Raw genomic sequence first — 20,769 nt, forward strand, 5'->3', positions numbered from 1 at the left:
TATCTTTATAACTGTGTTCTTGTACTTACATTATAACCAATCCGGTCATTTATCCCCACTTAAAATACTTTTACTGAACTATTGTAATATTTGCTGCCATTTCTGCTGTTGTCTTGGCCAACTTACTCTTACAAAAGACATTTTTAATGTTAATGAGATTTTTTTTTAACTGCATAAATAAAGGTTATATAAAAGTCACTGCCAAAAACTGATTGCGGCTTCTACCTTGCTACACGAATGTTGTTTGTGGCTCAAGATGACTTTATGTCATCCATGAGGGATGCATTTGACATATATTTCACATATTATAGCCCAACAAGTTACTTATAGCAGTTTAAATACGAGCAATCAGTTTTTGGCAAATACCGGAAATCAGTTTTTGGCAGACAAGCACTTTTTGGCACAACACCGGCACAGAGTCACCACCAGAGGGCGCCGGGAGCACATCTCTATGAATAACTGCAGCTTCACTCCTCTGTTTTTTTTTTACGTGCTCTATTCAGAGGTTATGAAACACCGGAAGCATTGCATTTGTTTCTTCATGAAATGGGGCCTTAAATAGACTGAATCAGACTAAATTGTAGCTTAATAAAAGGCATAGAAAGTAGAAAGGTGGAAGGATTTTCTTTTAAAGCAAAATGAGTATAAGAGAGGAGGGAAAAGTGATGCAAAGAGCAAGAAAAGAATAAAGATGCTGGAGCTGGAGAGAAGGGTTTCACAGCCAATCCGACACACAGCTGGAGGCCAAACAAAGCTTCTGGAGGATGATTAGGCAGAGAGGCAATAATATATACTCTATGTGTGTGTGTGTGTGTGTGTGTGTGTAGCTGCTGATAAAGACAGTTTGTTGGGAGAATGGGATACTTTGGAGTAGGGACACAAATGAAATGTCATTTTTCAGGGTGTTCTTTATTTTACTTTTTCAATAAGCCACACAGTTTCATGTTCTCTTTATATCGACTTTATTAAATATCTTGTTAAAGATGTTATGATTCTGTTAAAGTGCCTACTGAAAATTTGCCAGGGAAACATTCCCTTAGAGAGCTTCACATACAAGAGTTACTTGTCACATACACAGATTACTTTAAATATGATTTATGCAATTGTGCCAGTCACATATGGTCCCTAATAAATACTCTGTTAACATAACTCTTATACTAAAACGCATCCATTTACAGTGGAGGAAAGTAAGGTGAACATGTGCAAAGACACTAACAGGTACCTTTGTACAAGATATTCCATTGAGCTCCCATCACACTGAGAATACAAGTAATATGTGTAACAATTAATATACTATATTATAGTAATGCATTAGGATTCAGACAGACGCAATTCTTCGTTCTTCCCAGTCTCAACGAGAGAGTACATTCTCACATCCTTGTGCTTCTCACTAAAATAAAAGACCGGCGCCGCGGCCAGAGGATTATAGAAGTTTCATTCTTAATCTCATCAGAAGGCCAGTCAATCATCTCAAAACATTTGGTCAAAAAGACTGACAATCACAAAAAGAAACACACTTATAGAGATTGCATCGCAGTAAAAGGTCAACAGGTAACGTTTTACAAACACCTAGTCTTTAAGAAGTTATACATGAAGGACGATGGATTGCTGCGTTCCCGATTCTCTCTTTGGCTGACGATATCACTTTAAATAAACTTTACTCGGTTCACTGTGTTACAGCGTAATACGCATAAAGATACATGTACAATAAAATACCTGAATCTGCAATCACCTGCGGAAATGCAATAAATATTTTGTCTCATTCCCATATCATCAAATATGAATATATTAACATTGGTTTAAACACAAATGGGCATGATGTGACTGCAGGGAACGGACAACGAGCCAGAGTTTTACAACTTAAAGGTTGTCACAGACCTACGATAGCTTTAAATGGGGATCTTCTACGAGGGAAACTATTGCAGACTGTAGCTCTGTCGGATGGTCCGAAGTCGTGTAACAGCTTGACACTTAACACAGCCTGTAACTATGCTGAGCACGTTAGCTTATTTTTAACACAGTGCGAGCCTAAAATACGCCGCTGCGGGACTTTGGACACCGGGTTCAGGGGAAACAGGTCAGAGTGCTGAGATCAAACATATGTACAGCTGAAAGCACCACCATATTGTGCAGCACATGTATGATACAGCAGAATAACTTGATGATACTTGTAATACTTCGATCTGTTCTTTCCCCCCCATTTTTCATTAATTTACCACACTCACTCACACACACATTTGCTGTGGCACACACACAAGACATTAAAAGACAAACATTAAACGACTGCACACACACACACTCTCTTTCACACACTTGCGCATTACAAGGCTCAATTGCACACACAGACATTAGAGCACATTTGCTTTTAAAGGAAACTTGAGATAGTAATTATATATATATATATATATATATATATATATATATATTTCTATAGAAGTACCTATGTGGGCCAGAGCTAGTAAGAAACTCCAGAGGCTCTCTCATTGCTCGTTTCTTTCCAGCGGTGAAAACATTTAGAGTGCTGCAGGCAAAGGCAGACCGGAAAGAAAGAACCTAAAACGTGTCCTATTATTTCTCGGACTGCAGCACTGTGAATGTTTCAGTCTGGCGTTCGCTTTTGCAGTAAAATCGATCACAGACTCCGGGATGGCCCTGGAGCAGCGATGGCTGTGAGGTCTACAGGTCGTGGGCGAGCCTCTCGATCTCATCGATGAGGAAGTCGATGTCAGACTGGGTGACCGAAGGATTGGAGACGACCATTCTGAAGAAGTTTACTTTATTGCCCTGAGGCTGGTAGCCCACCATGGTGGTCCCCGACTCCATCATCATGGCCTTGATCTTTGGCGCCACCTGTTGGAGTGAAAAAGACGACAAAACAGAGCCTTGTATTCCTGAAAGCGATCTAATAATGGGAACATCTTTTATTGGCTGTTTGAAGCTAATCGTGGTGGAACTTATAGTGTGATTATAGTTGTACCCTGTGGAGTTTTTCTCGCCTCTCATCTCCGTCTGGCATGCCTCTCAGGCTGGGTGGAATGTACCAGAAGCAAACGTTGGTGTGCTGCGGCTGCAGGCAGAAATGAACACGTCAGATACAGATCACGGTGGGTTTTTATTTATTTATTTGCATTTACATACAACAACATTCTGTTAAATACAGCAGTGAATTAACCCTGGTGATTAAAACTGGACATCGGTAAAGGAAAAATAAAATGAGGGAAGCTCACCACTCCGTCAAACACCATCTCATATCCCTCCCTGTTCTTGATCTTGTTGTATAGGTACTGAGACAGATCCAAACACTTGTCAATGTGCTGCTCAAACCCAGTGGTGCCCTGCAGGGGAAAAGAGAAGCCAATAATTACAGTTAAGAACACTCAGTATAGCACTAAATAGCATTGCACTAACAAAGCCATGAAGGTTCTTATTGGCTTGGAGATGCTTTTCTGTCTTTTTTTAGCCAGCATGTATGCACCCGTCTGTCCACCCGGCTCACCTTGGCTTTCCACATGAGCCAGAATTTAAAGATGTCCACATGCCGCCCACACTGGATGGCCTTGTCCCCTGTGTCATATGTAACGTCGTATTGTTTGTCTGGTTGGAAGAGGTAGCCAGCGCACATGGAGTTGCAGCCTGCTAGGATTCCCTACAGACAAGTGCACAAACTGTTAACATTTCCTTTCACAGGTCTCCTGCCCAGGCTGTCATCGTTTAGACATGTCAGACTACATGTACCAAGAAAAGCTGATGAGTATGAATGTGCAATATGGATATTCATAGAACTGTATTTTTCATAGGTTAAAGTGAAGAAAAAAACCCCAGAGTGTATGTTTAATGTTTAAACTAACCTTACTGAATGAAAGCCTCCATATTGTCTTATTCTGTCTCTGTGCTATCTTTCAGATATACAGCATGTTGATGTACAAGTTATCTTTTATTACACAGTGTTCTAACCGCAGATCGATAACTTGTCTTCATAAATGATTCGATTCTTTTAACTCAAAGAAAAGCATGAAACATGTTTGCTGGTGTGCTGCCTGTACTACTACCCCTTTACAAACATAAACAGAAGTAATTAAGAACATCAATAGCTTTAAAGCTCAATAGCTTTACATATGTATATATATGTGGACTTCATAATGACATGTAGCGACCTGCTCCAACGTTTGGATTAAAAAAGTCCCTAAAACTTGTCATCATAAAATTTTAAGGGGAAGTAATAGAAACAAGATACTGTGTGTGTGTGTGTGTGTGTTCCTGTACCTTTTCTCTGACCAGGATTGCTGAACACTGCAGAGGCACACCCATCATCTTGTGTGGGTTCCATGTGACAGAGTTGGCCCTGCAAAACGTGTTGTCAATGCTATCGTTAGCACGCTGAGTTTTCTTTTAAATAGCAACACACAGCAGCTTATCAGTTCCCATGTGCTCACCTCTCAACTCCATTAAGCTTATGGCGATGCTTCCTAGACATCAGCAGTCCACCACCCCACGCACCCTAATGAGATAAAACAGTACTGTTAAAGGAGTGGATGATGCACTGAAGCTACTATCATCACTACTGCAAACTACTCACATCAACATGGAGCCACAAGTTATACTTCTCACAAATGTCAGCAATCTCATTGATGGGGTCAAATGCTCCATACACGGTTGAACCAGCTGTTGCATTCACAAACAATGGCACATAACCCTGTAGATGTAGTACCCAGGATAGATGAAAAGAAATGTGGTTAGAAATAAAAGTACATGGAGATGCAATTATATTAAAAAAATAAAAGGGGAAAAAAAAACCCTGACCTTCTGTTTAGCGTCGAGGATTTTGGCTTCCAAATCCGCAGGAATGACTCTCCCTCTGAAAACGAGCAGAGCAGCATGGAATCGCTGTGGATCTACATGTTGCACATGCAGTATTCATCAGATGATTTCTGCAACGATTACAAACCTCTCATCCGTGCTGAGCAGGATCACGTTTTCAGTGCCGAAACCCAGCGCAGCTCCAGCCTTCTTTATGGAGTAGTGGCTCTGTGGGGACACATAGCAATGAAATACCTCTGAATTCAAAAAGGGGGGATATTTTGAGAGCTCATTGTTGCTTGACATTTTTCCTGCTCTCTGTCAAGTTGTCAAATTCAAAATACAAAAAAAACTAAAATAATGAATGAATTGAAACAGCCAGTGCCCTGATTTAAACAGACCTACTGCTTATTCCCTGACTTTGATTAATCTACAGTCAATGAAGCAGCTTATCTGCATTGTTAGATTACCTGAGATGTACAGTGTGTGTGTGTGTGTGTGTGTGTGGTCACTTACATGCTCAGATGTGAAAAGGACAAGGCGGGGAGCAGCAGACATGCCCTTGGTCTTCACCTCTGGGAAATACTTGTACCGTGCGATCATCACACTGTACATGTTGGAGATAGCACCCCCTGTTAAGCACACCGCACACACATCAGTACCCTGGACAGCAGCACACAGTCTGTGCAGTGTACATGCACGTGGAATATTTGGACCAAAAGTCATACAGTAATATGAATATTGGCCATACATGGGTAGTGTGATTTACAGACCGACCTGGGGAAAAGAGGCCGTCACCCTCTCCGTTTGGCCAACCAATCATCTCTCTCATTTTCTTCAGAGTCAGCTGTTCCATCAACACAAACACCGGGGCGATCTCATAGGTGAACCTGCCAATCATAACACCGAGTAATGAATGCAGCACATCATTCAGAGACACTGCGCATTCTTATGCACTCGTAAGGCAGAGAGTCCACAGACTCCCCCAAAACACACACAGTGATATTCATTGTGCGTCTATATTATTCATTAGTCCTTCTATAATTCCATCTGCAGAGCACAAAAGTGGAGCTTGTGCTGACTGGGCTAATTAAAAAGTGGCTGATATGAGTCAACCAGCAAACATTCATATTCAAATGCCTCCTAAAATCACTCAGTGGTTTAATTAAAGCACACAAAGCTCTGATGGATATCTGTCAATGGTGCCGATCTCAGCGGCGACTCTGAATGGGGCTGACGTGATGGCTGAGAGAACTCGAGTTTGTGTGTGTGTGTGTGTGTGTGTGTGACAGAAGGACAGGGAGAGGGAGTGCTTTAAAGAGATAACAGCCTCTGTTGGCCACAGAATATAGAAAAAATGAGGGAGAGCCTATGCCTATGAATTTCATTATTTCATTAAAACGATGAAAGAGAAAAGATTCAAAAACAACAACAAAAAAAGAAGTAATCTTCACACTCTTGAAATGAGCCAACGCTTTTAAAGCTTGATATGTGCCTGACCTCTCTGTCAGTTAATAAAAGATAAAACGATATCACGTTATCTCCACGAACAGCCACCAACAAAACTCCTGGAGAAGCTAGAGTGGGTCAAATGTGTCACAGAAAGGAGGCCTGAGCTTTTGCTCTCTTTGCTAAGTGACATTTCACTGCTTCCCACGCGCACCCTTAACGCTGATCCCTGTTTACCCCGCTTCTAATGAGGCCAGTTACACAACGCTCCTCCACCTCCATCGCTGTAGCTTCACCCATCACCCAAATTAGAAGCAGCGTTATCTCCACGTTTCTTCGATTCCTCCCTGTTTTTTCCCCTCCCCTCAAATAGCTATTTGCAGGGCTGAGGCTGTTTTTTTATAGTTTGGTAGAAAGGGGGAGGTATAAAGGCCGCGAGCAGAGTGAGATTTAGGGAAACAATGCAATGAAGAGAAGTGTGACAGAGGACAACAAAGGAAGATGAGGGGATGATGCAGGGTGCGCACAGAAAAGCACGCAGCAAAGCAACATCATGAAGCACGCACAACGAAGAGGCTGAGTGACAGAGAACAAAAACAAAGAGACAAAGAGAAATTGGAAAAAAAAAAAAAAAAAGATGAAAGATGAAGAAAAATAACCAAGGAGGCATTTTTCTTGTGTAAATATTTCTGCTGAAGATTTTTAGCTTTTGTAAATGCGCTGGACTAATCTATGACTTCTGGGCTGTGACTATAATCTGCTACACCCAAGGATAACATTTCACTTTTCAGTCCCTCACTGGCCTCATCTCACCAATTTAGTGTCCTTTGATATAGTGGAATTATGGTTTATATAAAGCAGACTTAATAACCTGGATGTCTCATATTCCTTTCTTCTCAAAACTCATCCCAGCCACAGGACAAAAAAAAAGGCACAAAAAACCCCAGTGAACCTTTTTAAAATTCTCCTTCTCTCTGAGTCATTTCACGCTGTAATGACAATAATGGTGATCATTATCACAATCAGAGCCAATCATTGGTCTTTTCAGGGTGAAAATTACCCCTCAGTCACCTGCCTGTCCCCAGGGACAGCCCCTAAATGCCCTTATTATCATCATCAAGGGCACTCAATGTGTGCGTGTAAGTGTGTTTATGAACGCGTTTGTGTGTGTGTGTGTTTGCGCGTGTGTCTGTATGTGACTAACCCTCTGACCCCCCCACCACCACCACACACATTCCTCTCAGCCCCTCAAAGGACCACTGAGTCCGTCTGTACCCACGGGGACAATAGAGCCGGAATGAGCACTCCGTGGGGAGCTGCGGCAGCCAGTTTCCACAATGTAACAGGGTTTTCTGTGCAGCCGGAGGACATTGTGTTTCAGTGTGGGGCCCAGCTGGCCTATCTGCTAACACCAGCTCACAATGAGCCTGTAGTCAATGGACTGGAAACCCTAGCTGCTGTATCTGGGACAGCCAGAGCTGGTGTGTGTGCATGTGTGCGTGTGTCATTATGGAAGCGTGCACAAGCGTGTGTGGGAAGTCAATGGCCCCGTCTCTTGGGGCATTCTTCCAACCAGGAAATGAGATGGGAAAGTTTTTCTAAGAAGGTAGTTTCCTATGCTAATGTTTTAATAGAAATTGGACAAATTAGGTGTCACAGTTTTCTTCTAGCCTTTGCTTTACTGTCCTCAGATTTCATCTTTTCTTCAGCAGCAATTTTGGACAATATTCTTTTAGGTCTAAAGTGCATTGTCTTGTAATTACTGTTTATTCTGGGTGACCTTTTGTGCTGCACTCGTCCTGTTATTTTCTGCAGTTATGTGCCAACCCTTTCACCAAGCCAGACTTATGCAGGTGTGATTTTTGCACTTCACTGGAAGTTCAGTTCAGTTTTCTCCTATCTATGAATGCGGCAAGTCTGGACTCAGACTGAAGTCACGATACAAACGTCTGTATTATCATATCATAGTTTCATTGTGATTGCCATATGAAGCTGTTAATGACTAGTTAAAGGAACCCAGTCTGTAAGAAGCTGTAATGTTTAAAGATTGTTTGGGTAATGGGTGAACTGTAAATATATACAGAAACCATGCAGTTTATATTTTCTTCATGATCTAATAATGACTACATGATCGAGCCTTAGCTTAAAACAATCCTCATTCTTTCGTTATTATCTCCTCTAAAGAAATAAAAAACCCTATGTAAATAAAGCACTCCTACTTTTACATAAAGCTCAGCTGTTTTTGACAGACCTTAACTGATTTGTGTCTCTCACTAATAAAACAGCCTGCAGAATAAGTTGATTAGCTGATTGCCTCTTATTGACTTCTGTAACATTTCCCATTTCCAGCCTCCATTGTGGCATTTCGCAGCTTTTCTTTGTGTTATGTAACAATAGAATTTATTAGCCTTTGACTACTGACTGCTGGACAGACTAAACAGGTTATTTGATAATGACTGCTTTTGTTGTGGATAACTGGGGTTTTTTTTTCACACACTTCTGATATTTCATACGTAAAAAGTTGAATCATTTCACTACGAAAATTTTTGGAAGGTGAAATTATTAATATTTTAAACGTTGCTATTGATACACATCAAAATCTAAGAAAATCACATGAAAGTGACATTGCTATAAATATTAGGCTGATTATTGCTCAGTAAAAAAAATGTGGATGAACTGACTGTGGACGTCTGTATGAACCTCTGTGAGTGTGCTTGTGTTTTGCTATAATTTGTCACCTCACTCCAGTAATCGTGTCACAGAGTTGTGGCTTTTCGTTCACAGCATGTCTGCGTCAGGATCTGTGTGTGCTGAGAGCGTGTGCAGCTGATGTGGGGTTCAGGCCTTCTCCACTCAAGCTGGGTGAACATGTAACTGTGACCTGAGATCAATATGCAATCTAACCACCCCCTGGGGCTTGGTGGTGTGTGATATACACACAGTATCGCACTGTGCCAGACTACCATCTGTCAATACAGGGAAAAAAAACCACAAACACTTTATATAATCGGCCTGCTTTGACCAGTGGTGGAGTGAGCCCAGGGGTACATCATAAGCACTTCCGCAATGCTAATATATGATGATGACTAGAAGCTATTTCCACAGGCCTACAAACAGGAAATATCAGTTGTCCCCCTGTGAATTGTATAGGTGTTTCCCTTCTATATAAAAACTGTGTCAGGCACTCGGTACAGAGAGCGTACTGTGTGACTTACATGTTGGTGTTGGCGGTGGAGGTGAGCCACTCTCCAGCCAGACCAATAATGTCTAGGCCAGAAGATAACTGGTTAAAGAAGCGTGGGTGACCTAAAGGGAGAAAAAAATAATACAAAATAAATATTAAAAAGTTCAATAATGGGTTTAAGTTCAGTCATCATTCAGGTTTCATTTTGTATTTCCATGGCCAACCGTAATACCAAAGGGATCTGACAAAGCGCTGCTCAGTGGGCCATAACAGCTGTATGACAAGCATTTAGACTCACACACACACACACACATATACACACACAGTGACTGTGTGTAGACCTGGAGCCTGTATGCAGTCATGGATACATGTACACTGTGGTTATGGAGGTGCCTAACTCACATAATAAACAGAGTAATAAAAAGAATTAACAATAAAAATGAAATAACAGGTGTGACAAAAGAAATGAAAGGTGTGTGGTTTCAGCACCGCCGACAGCTCCTCCAGCCCACAAGCTAAAAAAACAGCCACAAAATGTTTTGAGAAGAAAGAGAGGGAGAGAGAAAAAAGTGCTACTGAGTTGTAGACACAGTCAGTGACTGCCTGATATATAAAACCCGGGGGACAGTTTGAGTGTTGTCGTTCTTAACAGCTTGAATCAGCCCGTGTTAGGATCCCCTCAGGCGACACATGCTTTAATAAGTCGGGGGGTGGAAGAAAGGGAGGATGTGAAGTGAATTACCAGGGGTACAATACATATGGCAGTCATCTAAATAGGCTGTGTACTGTGCGAGAAATGGCCCATTCTCTAATAGTTTGTGTCACATTCAAAATCCACACACTGAACATGTGTGGATATTAACAGAGACGTAATGTCCTGCTTTATTACTATAATGTGTGTGGCAGTAATAAGGCGCAGGACTACATCTCTCACTGCTGTTTCCTTTGAATGCAAAAAGTTAAAAGCTAATTGCATCTTCGCCCACATCACACATACCAATCTTCTCTGCCATCAAAAATAACACACACCTCCATGTGAGTTACCCAAACACATATACAGTTGAATTTGTATTTCAAAAAAAAAAAAAAAAAAAAAATACAAATCTTTCCCTGTTGGGGTAGGTTAATGTTTCCTCCACGATGAAGGTCGTCCCAAAGCCCTTACCTGTGCGGACGCCATATTTGAGCGTGTCTCTGCAGTCCACCAGGATCTGCTCCAGGGACTCGGGCTGGTCGGACAGCTCCAGGTTGAAGCCCTCGATCCCCTCCAGGAGCTGGTGAGGGTGGTGGAAATCCAAAACCTTTGTAGAACGGTCGAAAGTCTTCTTGACATAGTTGGTAAGGATGTCAACCACCTCAAGCAAAAACTGCATGGTGGGCTCTTCTCCATTTTTAGCCGGCAGGAGGTCTAAAAGAGGCGTGGGGCGGGGGAAAAGTAGGGGAAATGAAGCCATTTGTGATTCTGGGAGCTAATATCTGAGCATGTCAATCAATTAGCTTCGCTTTTGTAAAGCTTATGCACTTAGTTTGTTTTTGAATAAAATTCTAAAATTTTCTCCATTTTCCCCTCAGTTTCTCGGGCTACATTTCTCTGCTAGATCGAATAAAGACGGCTCCATAATTGGTCTTAGGTTTTGGCTAGCAGGCTTTAAGTTGTTAAATATCCATCAAAACACACAAAATACATTTCTCAGCAGACATTTTAACAGGAAAGAGTAGGCAAACACTTATGTTTATAATGACATCAAAATAAATTCTGTTCTTTGAAAGGAAAGTATTTTATGTTTAATCTAAGAAATAAATAGTGCTTTGTCATCTATTTATTCCGTCGCGTTGTCTTAATTTACTTTTTAAAAAACTGATGCGGACATGAAAATAGCACAAAATCACGCTTGCGCTAAATTAAGGTGTTAAAATCAGCTTTCCCCCCTCACTTTGCAAGTCACATTTCTGCCACCGGAATATCCAAGTATTTTAGTTCTGCAAGGCTTTTATAAAGCCTCGAGTTTAGCCCCCGAAAGCACCGTTTACATCACAATACATACATGAATAACCCAACCCGGCACAGTTCGGCCTCTCGTTCGTTCTGTTGATATTTGCCTAATAATTAATTTTCCTGTAAAGCTCACTGTTATTATCGAGCAAAAAGAGGACAAAAGCAGAGGTGGCAGACAGACAAGTGAAGACGCTCTTCTCTGTTTTATGTCAGGAAAGCGATGTTTAAAACGCCCGAGTTATAATAATAACAATAATAATGTTGGGTTTTTTTTAAAGAAGATCTGGGATAGCGGAAGTGTGGTTTCCTCACCTCTCGCGAACAGGTTGGAGAAGTCGGTCTCGGTACGGCGGAAGCGCGCGTCCCTGTCGCTGTTATCGCACGAGAGCAAGTTCTTCTGGCCCGCGAGCCTCCCCTTCTCTTCCAGGCTGTTGTTCTTCTGCAGGAACCCTAAGGTGTTGCACGGCGAAGAGAAGGAGTTATCACCAAACATCTCCATCCCACTCATAAAAAAACAAAACAAAGAGAAAAGAAAAAGAAAAACGGCGAAAAGCGAAACCAACAATTAAAATATAACAGAAAATAAATTTCTAAAAAAAAAAAAGCAAGAAAGAAAATTGAGATTTTTGTGAAATTTTTTAATCAGCTCATAAACAGCCGGAATACTTTAATCTGAAAAGCTTCTCTGTTGGAGGCCAAATTTATATAAGCTAAGTAGGAAAAGGAAGCACCCGTGGGAGCCCGCCTTACCCTGTGACATCACAGCCTCACCCCGTCAGGAAGCACCCAGCCAGCTTGCCCCTCCCCTATAGGCGCAGACTGATTGCCTCGGTGCTCAGGACAGGCTGCGACACACAGCCAATAAATACACACCCTCCGAAGAGGGGTTAATGAAGGATGCAAAGTGCCCTGAAGCAGCGTGTCTCTACAGGGCCACCGTCAGATTTTATAAGCTTTTCGCATATATGTGCAGAATAATGCGTGGGCCTAATTGCGCGTCAAAAACACGGGGAAGCCATACGCTCTTTGTTGTCGCTTAAATTAAAAATATATTTTCAGTTAAAATATTCATTGCTCATTAATAAACCGTATGAATAATTAGTGGCCACTGCACGGGGTTAAAACGTCATTTAACTAATGAAAATCCGATGATCACTTACTAAAAAACCAAAAACAAACAAAACAATGTCAGACTTTCTCAGACTTGTGCTGCAGTAAAGCGGTCAATAATGCGCCTTTTGAATGGGTAGAGCTTTACGTGACACTGAATTCAATTTGCGTGACTGCAAATAAATAAACATCCACACTTTCCATCGTGTGAGGCTCTGAAAGAAGCAGATTCCTTTAAGTGATGGAGAAAATAAACGTCACATCCACCCCCTCCACTGTAACAAAAAAGAAAAAAAGAAAAAAAGGGGGACTATTAGAGACACTGACAGTAAGCCTGAGAAAAGTGACTCACGAAATAACCGGATGTGATAGGAAAAGCAAATCGTTACGAGTTATTTTAAGGCACGTTCTGCTTTCTGTTTCCAGGCTTGTCCCGGAGGATTTTTCTATTGGTGCTGAAATGGGAAAGACAGGGGAGGGTGCAGGGAGGGGCGGGGGGCCTGATCCGGGGCTCTCCTCAGCAGACCTACAGGCTAATGTCCAGTGACCTTTGGAAGATGGAAACGCACAGTGACAGTGTGGAGGACGGCCCCACTCTATCAACCTGTAATGTGGCCTATATTTCTGAGGGCCTCGAAATGAGTAAGATTATAATAAATCGTAAAAGAAAATGTGAGCCGGTCAGAAGAAAAAAAGGAAGGAAAGCAGTCACAACGGAATTCAATATCGAGAGCCATGGTATGTCAAAAAAATCTTTAAAAAATTTATTTCTTTATTTCATTTTCTTAAATAACATCTTCAAGATTAAACCATTTTTTTCGTGGCGAAACAAAACTTACCGCAAATCTTCATCCCCAGTTTCCTTGTGCATCCGTGCATCCACGCGTATTCGTTGGCTAAAACAAAATGAACGTTTGAGTTTCTGAGCGTGGAGACCGCGAGCAAATGTGGTGAGGCGGGTGATGGAGCACAGCGTGCACATGGAACAAAAAATAAATAAATGGAAGCGTGAAGGAGCGACTCTTGGCCAGGTGTGCGACTGTGGGGTGTTTGGGTATATTCATATTTTCTGTAAAGAATTACACGGACTGTTTTGCTTTGTTGAACACGGATTTAGCCCCCTTACACCCCCTCTGATCACAAGGGGGGGATGAGTCTGCTAACACTTCCGATTTGAGTTCAATCAATAGGGACCGACAGTGACCCGCACGGCAAATCCACGCCGGCTCACACACCCAGCCAAAGGGCGGACTGGAATTAACACCCGTGAAATGAGCTCACGGAGGAGGGCAGAAATTAATTGAGTGGATCGCAGTATTTGAGTGGAGCGAGCTGGTAATGTCTCTGGTCTGGAAGTATACAATAGGCGCTTGAAGCACAAACTTGGAGCGTAGTGCGTCGTCGTACACACACACACGCCCATGCATATACACTTAGTGCCACACACATGCACACACAAACCGGAGCGTGGACACGCGTGAGCTGAGATGGAGCAGAAAGCCTGAGGGAACAAGATGCAGAGCGCACGGCGCAAAAAGTGAGAAGCGACGAGGCGAATGTACCTGATGTAGAACTTGCGAAAACAAAAAAACAAGCATTTAAATTTACTGAAGCAATCTCATTCCGACAAAAAACAGCCCTAGGTGCGGAGGCCGAGGCATAAAAACACACATACACGGACACACACACAGACGCGCGCGCACGCAAAGCCGCCAGGCGTGAGATGGAGCGTGGCAGAGAGATAATGGCAACATCCAGCAGCAGCAGCAGCAGCAGTACACGAGCAAACAGACAAAACAAACATCCCAGTTTAAAAGGACATTTTCTTGGTTTGAATTTCCATGAAAGAAAAAGTCTGAATATTTTTTATATGTTTATTGGCACTCAAGGGCCACAAATAAAAGATTTCGAAATTTTGTATCCGGTAACGAGGAAAGGAAAATAAAGCATGTATTTGCACACTGGACAAAAGGAGCTGCAGGCTATCCCTGTAACGTTTTTTCTGAAAAAACAAAACAAAACAAAAACTGCAATTATTTCCCTGCTTTGGACTGCAGATGGCTGCTCAAGTGTGCTCTAATGGAGTCAATTTTGTGTATGCGACAAAGGCTCGACGTGATTAATTGACCCACAGGTTAATGCACAGGTTTAGATTTTTCTTTTTTAAAAAGGAAGCGAATAAAAAGCATGCCTAAACTATGAGAATTATTACAGACAATTCTTATATCAAAATTTTTTGCTTTATCAAGAGTGCACAGGATCAAATCAAATCTTCATGTTTTTATTTTGGGTTGAAACTCATATTTTGAATAGAACACGTTCAGGAAAAACGCTCCGAGATCGTTAGAAACCCCAGCGCTTTAATGGCGCATTATTCCTGCCAGGTCCGCCGCTCGGCGCGCACCGCTGGTCCGCCAGACAGCGACAGGCAGCTGTGATGGCTCTGTTTTTAACCGGAATGATTAACGACGGAGCCCACACAGCAAATGGCCCGGGCTACACTCTCCTTTATCAGACAGGGAAGGAGGGGAGAGAGACAGAGAGGGAGAGAGAGAAGCAGACAGAGGCGCGTGGAGGGTGAACCTGGGTTTAAACCGCTGTGCTGGCGATAGAGCGCGCTGCAGAAGTGTCTTTGAGCAAGGCTTTCACCACAGCGCGAGCGCTCTGAAGACTGAAAACCATAAACACAATTTAGCCTCGGGGAGCCGAAGCCAAAGTGTTGTTAACAGGGAGAGGAGTGTGGGGACCTACTTGTGGTCGGAGGTCTTAAATTAGCTGAGTTGGGGTCTTGTTCCCCGCCGGCGGCTCTCGGCTCAGACGTAGCCATCAGTCCTGTGTTACTTTGGTTTCCGGGTGCGGGAATTATTCAGCTGCAAACAAAACGACTCAGTGTTAGGAGAGACTGCGTGTCGGATTTCCGATAACTGCGTGCAGTTTAAATGGCAGGCCGAGATTTTGATCAGAAAACGCACGGATTTTGCTCCGTGCGTCACCAGGAGCGCTTCATTCTCCCTTTAAACGGCTGAAGCCGCGCAATTTGGAGTGAGTTGCGCACAACGCGCAACCAAGACGCACATCGCAATACTTTGGGGGATAAAATGGCTGCATGGGTATAGGTTTTATTTAGAGACACTCTTCGGATTGTGTTGCTTTCAGTCAGCTGTTAACTAACCCAGCGCTTCTGCATGACACAGGTTTACAGATGGGCCACAGATTTACAGATTTGTTTTTTGTTTTTAAGTTGGGAACTAGCAAAAGAAACATGGCTCGTTCTTGCAGTAAGTTCTTGTGGATCGTTAAAACCAAATCATCGTTTAATTTAAAAAGAAAAAAAATGTTTTGTTATATAACAGATGACATTTTAAACGACCAAAACCAAAATATTAAAGAAAGAACACGTAAGGCCCGCGTTTCCCATCGTATAAAATCACCGAGATTATCAGCAAATCAGAATAAAACGAATGCATTAAAAATGATGCTTCACAGGCAGCAAATATTGATAAAATGAGGTGACAGTGTCCACATAAATAACCGTTAACCCATTCATGTGTTGACTCAGTAATCGACATTTCAATTAAGATATGCTTTGAACACCACCCTTACTACAATGTCATCACGAGACAGAGAGGCAGCGAGAGAGGGAGAGAGAGAGAGAGACTGAACAACTAATAAATTCGTTTTGTCTCCCGTCTGAGAATGATTTATGTGAGAATTCTATTATTATTATTATTATTGTTTAATTTTTGCTCTGATATTTTGTCCTCCAAAGCTGATCTCACGATATCAGCGGCTGAAAATTGGAGTGGTTTAAGCATCTTCCCCCCCAACCTCTGTCTCTGAAGAAACAGACACGAAGGGTGCAGCTGGAGAAGAAAAGAAGGGATCTTACCGGCTCACGGGGCGCACAGGTTGTCGAGTCCAGACAAAGTACAACTTAAATGTTACAACTGCCACCCGAAGGCGCGACAAGAAACAGTCCAGTGGTGGCGATGGCGGAATATCAACAGAGCGCACTGATAAAATCCCATCCGGCGGCGCGCAAGTGACCCTTTCTCACTCAAGAATATTTTTATTCGTTATTTATATCTGAGGATCCGGCTGCCCATTGGTCTCTTCACGCAGGCATGAGTCACAGCCTTGCCTCCCACCCTGACGGCTAATGAAGCTTCCCTGAGTGCTACTGACAGCTACAATCCACTTTAAGGAACCAAACAAGCAAAAGGAAAAATACCGATGACGTTTACCCGCCCCTGTGTGCGTATATGTGTGTGTGGGCGAGCTCTTGTGTCTCCAGGTGTGGGTGGGTGTCACAGGGATGAGGGTGGAGACTTGAATGTAAATTTGGTTACATAGAAATTGACCTTGGAATGAAACTGCACAGCTGGGCTTTTAAATACCAACAGATACATATTCAGAACATCCGGTCCATCTCCTCATATCTGTTGATTGATTGTGTTTTGGGGACCTGTGGAAGCTGTTAGGTCATTTATTCCAGAATGGACACACATATTATAAAGCGAGCAGGACAAGCCATCCAGGAGCCATCCATCCATGCAAGCACTGTCTGTAATATTCACCTTCATGAGATGAAAACATTGCCTACATCATAATTTCTGACCTACTCACTGCTTTAACCTCACCACGGACAATAACGTCGAGACTTCAAAGCATGGTGGGCGCTGGCTTAGTGTCCTTTCTGTCATCCTCACGCCTGCCTCTGGATCCAGTGCACAGGCAGGGACCAGCCATTATGTTCATTCAGCCGCTGCAATTTATTCAGCCTTTATCAGGAGCCAATCATATCTTTCTACACTCACAAGTGACATGTGGAGATGCATAAATATAAACTCAGACTGATGGCATTCAACAAGGAGGCTTAGCTGCTGGGATTTACATCTGCACTAAAACAGGGCACATAAAAGGTCTTCAGTGCTTATGAGTTTACATAGGCTAACATTTTATTTGTGCTAATTTAATTGCCACCATAACAAAAGACTGGATAGTGGACCAGATGGACTCCAGAATCAGTCTTTTTGTTTGGGTCACGTTACAGCTCTCATCCACAGTGAAAACTGAAAAACAAAACAAGTAAGAAATCATGACTTTGGTCTCTCTTGTTTCATGCACAAATTTGTGAAATTTACATACTCCTTATATATATTATTATTATTATTATACCACATCTTTTCCCTGTCACGCAGCATCGCTTATCATCTTCACAGAGAGAGAGCTGATGTTTAAAGAATCCTGAAATCAAAGCCATGGGAGGATTCAGCAAACATGGTGGTAGACGTGTAAACTTCCAGGGAAAAGTGTTTTTTTGTTGAATTTCATGCAATCTGAATGATGATACATAAACATGTTTTTGTATGTCCCGGTGACAATTTAAATTAAAGTCAGTTTAGATAATGTTTCACCATAACTGCTAGAGTTAGCATCAAAGGGGTTACCAAGTTGGCTGCAGAGTGTCCAGATTGCTGCCAGGAGACCAATAGTTGGAGACTGCTGATGACACTTTAAGTGATGCTCAAACATAACCGCTTAGAAGATTTTTGACTGTTAAATATCTGTTATTATAACAAGAATGAGGAACACGACTGCAGCATTTACATATAATCAGATCTATAGGCCGAAACTCCTCAGCTGCTTCTTTGTGTTGAGCGGTCAGCTGCTAACTGTATGTGCTGTGTGTTCCTAGTGTTCAGTTTTGGCATGTCTGGTCATAAAACTGCAGGGTTGTATTTTCCAATGCATTTTTAGCATCAGTTCAAACATGTTAAGATATTTTACATTTAATCACATAATGATTCTCAAAATGGATATGACACTGATCGAGTGGATTCATTTACAGTCTCTTCTGCAGGTCAACGCGCAAACGTTTATCGGATTTATCAGGAAGCGTGTGTGTGGTTTGTCCGTATATTTTCACGGCTGATCTATCAGCGATTTATCAGTTCACATTTTCAGGAAATGAGGGCATCCGCTCAGTCCACATGAGCTCCTTTAATTCCAGGTGAAAATATGAGAGAATATGTAACTGTCACTGTGTCTACACTGAAAAGACTGCAACTGTGGGCAGCAGCAGTGTGCCTTAAAATAAACACAATATATGTAACTATATGTATTTAAGGGTAAATATGAGCAGGAGGGCATGGCTTGTGTCTGTAAACATGGTTTTCCTTTTCATAATCATCACCGTGATCATCATCATCTGAGGCTGATGAAGAGGAGCAAGATGAGCTATGAGAGGGGTCCTCATCACTTCCAGAATCAATGTCATCATCATCATCCTCATCACTTTCTTCCTCGTTGCTTTTCTCTGCGTGTTGCTCTGATGGAAAAATCAAACAACACCTTCGATGTTTAGTCTGTAACATGCAGCCTAAAGTGTTTGTACAAAGACAACTGTCACCTTCCAGCAGCTTCTTCTGGATCAATGGGAGGAACTCTGAGGCCTCAGGATTGTCTGGCTCGTAGAGGAGAACTGGAGCGAGGAGAGAAGAAGAAGGCAGCATTGACTAACTTGACGGCTCGCTAACTTATTCATTGACCGACAGATAGACGTATAGCAGACATGCGCAGGATACGTACTCATGTGACAGAGTTTAACAGCCAGCTGGTAGTATTTGTCCTTCAGAGCTCCGAGGAACTGAAAGTTAACATTTTCACTTTAAAGTTGAGCAAAAACATTTCAGACATGCAAATAAAAAAAGCACTCTGTCGACAGAGCATGAAATGTGGACAAGCTGGACCAGTTGCATTACTATACCTTCATTAAAAGCTCCACCGGAGCCTCAAGGTCTTCACACTTCACATTCTCAGTCTGTTCTTTGTCCTCTTTAGCTTTATAGATGAGGAGCGGTTCAGCTGGTGCGTGAGCATTTGTTGGTCCCCCTGACAATCATCACCATAATCACTTTTTAATGTTATTTCTTTTGCCTTCGTGCTTTGCATTTAATCCTGTACCCACCTGTTCCTTTTGAGCCTGAGGTCTTTAACGTCTCGGTGCCTTTCATTTCCAGCTGCTCCACAGGTGATCTGTGTCAGAACTGTATCAGAGGCATATATCATTGATCTGATCACTGGCTGGAAGAATTTCGATACTGTGTGGCTCTAGAAGTGGGCCACACACAAACTCAAAGAGCAGCTCAACATTATAAAACAATATGAATGTAGAGAACAAGTCTAAATAAAAACCAAATGCTGTCCAGAATAAAGGGCAACATTTACATATAGATGCTCATTTTCCAGGGGTCTGTGTTGGTACTCGTTCGCGTACTGTAGGACAGACTTCGAAAGCAACAGCAATGAAAGAATTCATTTCCTGTCATCTTCACCGGGTGTAAATTCCCTTCACCACATCCCATAGTTGCAGTCTAATTACTTATTTTATGTGTACTCTAACTGAGAGCAGAAACACCTCTTATCCTGTACAACTCTACATAAATGAATAATAATGTTTGTTTTTTGTTGCCCAAAACAAGACATATATAGCAGCCTTTGAGAGTCTTGCTGCTTATGGTCTTCTTATAATAACTACCAGATGAGCGTTTTAATGTGATTACTCAGGAACTACCGTTTTTGTCATCTCACAAAATCAAAAAATGAAATACTGATGACAAGCAGAGGAACACATGAAGCTAACGTTGTCATTAAAATCTTTTCACCATCCGGTTTGCAAGTTGCTTTAGCAGAAAGCAAAATCCAGGTGAAGACACAATAAAAATACTAATTATAATTATTATACAGCTTCTTAATAGGATGTGTAGGGCAGTGAAAAGACAAACTTGAAAAATGTGTGACCCACTTAGAGCAACGAGTGTCCTGCCCAACAACTGCACAGAATGAGCAGCCTGTGAACAACAGGCGCAATTCAAAGAAACAGCATACCTGTAGCTAGTAGAAGCAGACCGTCACGGACACCTGCTGTTGCACAAGATAATTATCTGCTTTAAGTCTGCGGTCCTGTTCTCTGAATTTTTGACAGTTTCTTGCAGTGGAAGTTGACGGTTGTAACTTTAGCTGTCGGAGAAGGAGGTTACTAAGCAACGGCGTAACGCACACTCGCTGTGGCCTTCATTGTTGCCGGAAATTTGGCCATTATATCAGAGACATGCCAAGCAGTTAATGATGATTTGAAATCTATGGAATGAATGAATGAATGAATGAATGGCACTCCAGCAAAGGTCTATTAAAATTTTTCTAACATTTAGATGTGTGTTATTTATTCTAT

At 42.1% G+C, this 20,769-nt stretch overlaps 2 protein-coding genes across 4 annotated transcripts; both read right to left on the bottom strand.

Moving 5' to 3' along the window:
* Positions 1–938: 938 nt before the first annotated feature.
* On the bottom strand, positions 939–18,816 carry LOC146498188 (glutamate decarboxylase 1-like). 3 transcript variants are annotated; one of them, XM_085139709.1, is made up of 17 exons: positions 18,733–18,816; positions 15,288–15,406; positions 13,376–13,432; positions 11,739–11,876; positions 10,596–10,838; positions 9,462–9,552; positions 5,575–5,687; positions 5,314–5,429; positions 4,946–5,025; positions 4,801–4,855; positions 4,577–4,693; positions 4,434–4,498; positions 4,264–4,342; positions 3,497–3,646; positions 3,228–3,335; positions 2,978–3,067; positions 939–2,850 (listed from the first exon to the last, which is right to left on the bottom strand). In XM_085139709.1, the coding sequence occupies exons 2-17, from the start codon at positions 15,361–15,363 to the stop codon at positions 2,677–2,679; spliced, it is 1,752 nt and encodes a 583-aa protein (XP_084995835.1). In that variant the 5' UTR covers positions 15,364–15,406; positions 18,733–18,816; the 3' UTR covers positions 939–2,676. The 3 variants fall into 3 exon arrangements, with proteins under 3 accessions (XP_084995835.1, XP_084995834.1, XP_084995836.1); XM_085139708.1 differs by lacking the exon at positions 18,733–18,816 and adding an exon at positions 16,426–16,763; XM_085139710.1 differs by lacking the exons at positions 13,376–13,432; positions 18,733–18,816 and adding an exon at positions 16,426–16,761.
* On the bottom strand, positions 17,888–20,664 carry erich2 (glutamate-rich 2). The gene is made up of 6 exons (XM_085139713.1): positions 20,427–20,664; positions 19,507–19,585; positions 19,306–19,430; positions 19,128–19,185; positions 18,949–19,020; positions 17,888–18,867 (listed from the first exon to the last, which is right to left on the bottom strand). Exons 2-6 carry the CDS (start codon positions 19,550–19,552, stop codon positions 18,662–18,664), a joined length of 507 nt encoding a protein of 168 aa, XP_084995839.1. The 5' UTR covers positions 19,553–19,585; positions 20,427–20,664; the 3' UTR covers positions 17,888–18,661.
* Between the last annotated feature and the right edge of the window lie 105 nt (positions 20,665–20,769).

This window comes from Neolamprologus multifasciatus, chromosome 18, assembly GCF_963576455.1.
Source record: "Neolamprologus multifasciatus chromosome 18, fNeoMul1.2, whole genome shotgun sequence".
Taxonomy (NCBI): Eukaryota; Metazoa; Chordata; class Actinopteri; order Cichliformes; family Cichlidae; genus Neolamprologus; species Neolamprologus multifasciatus.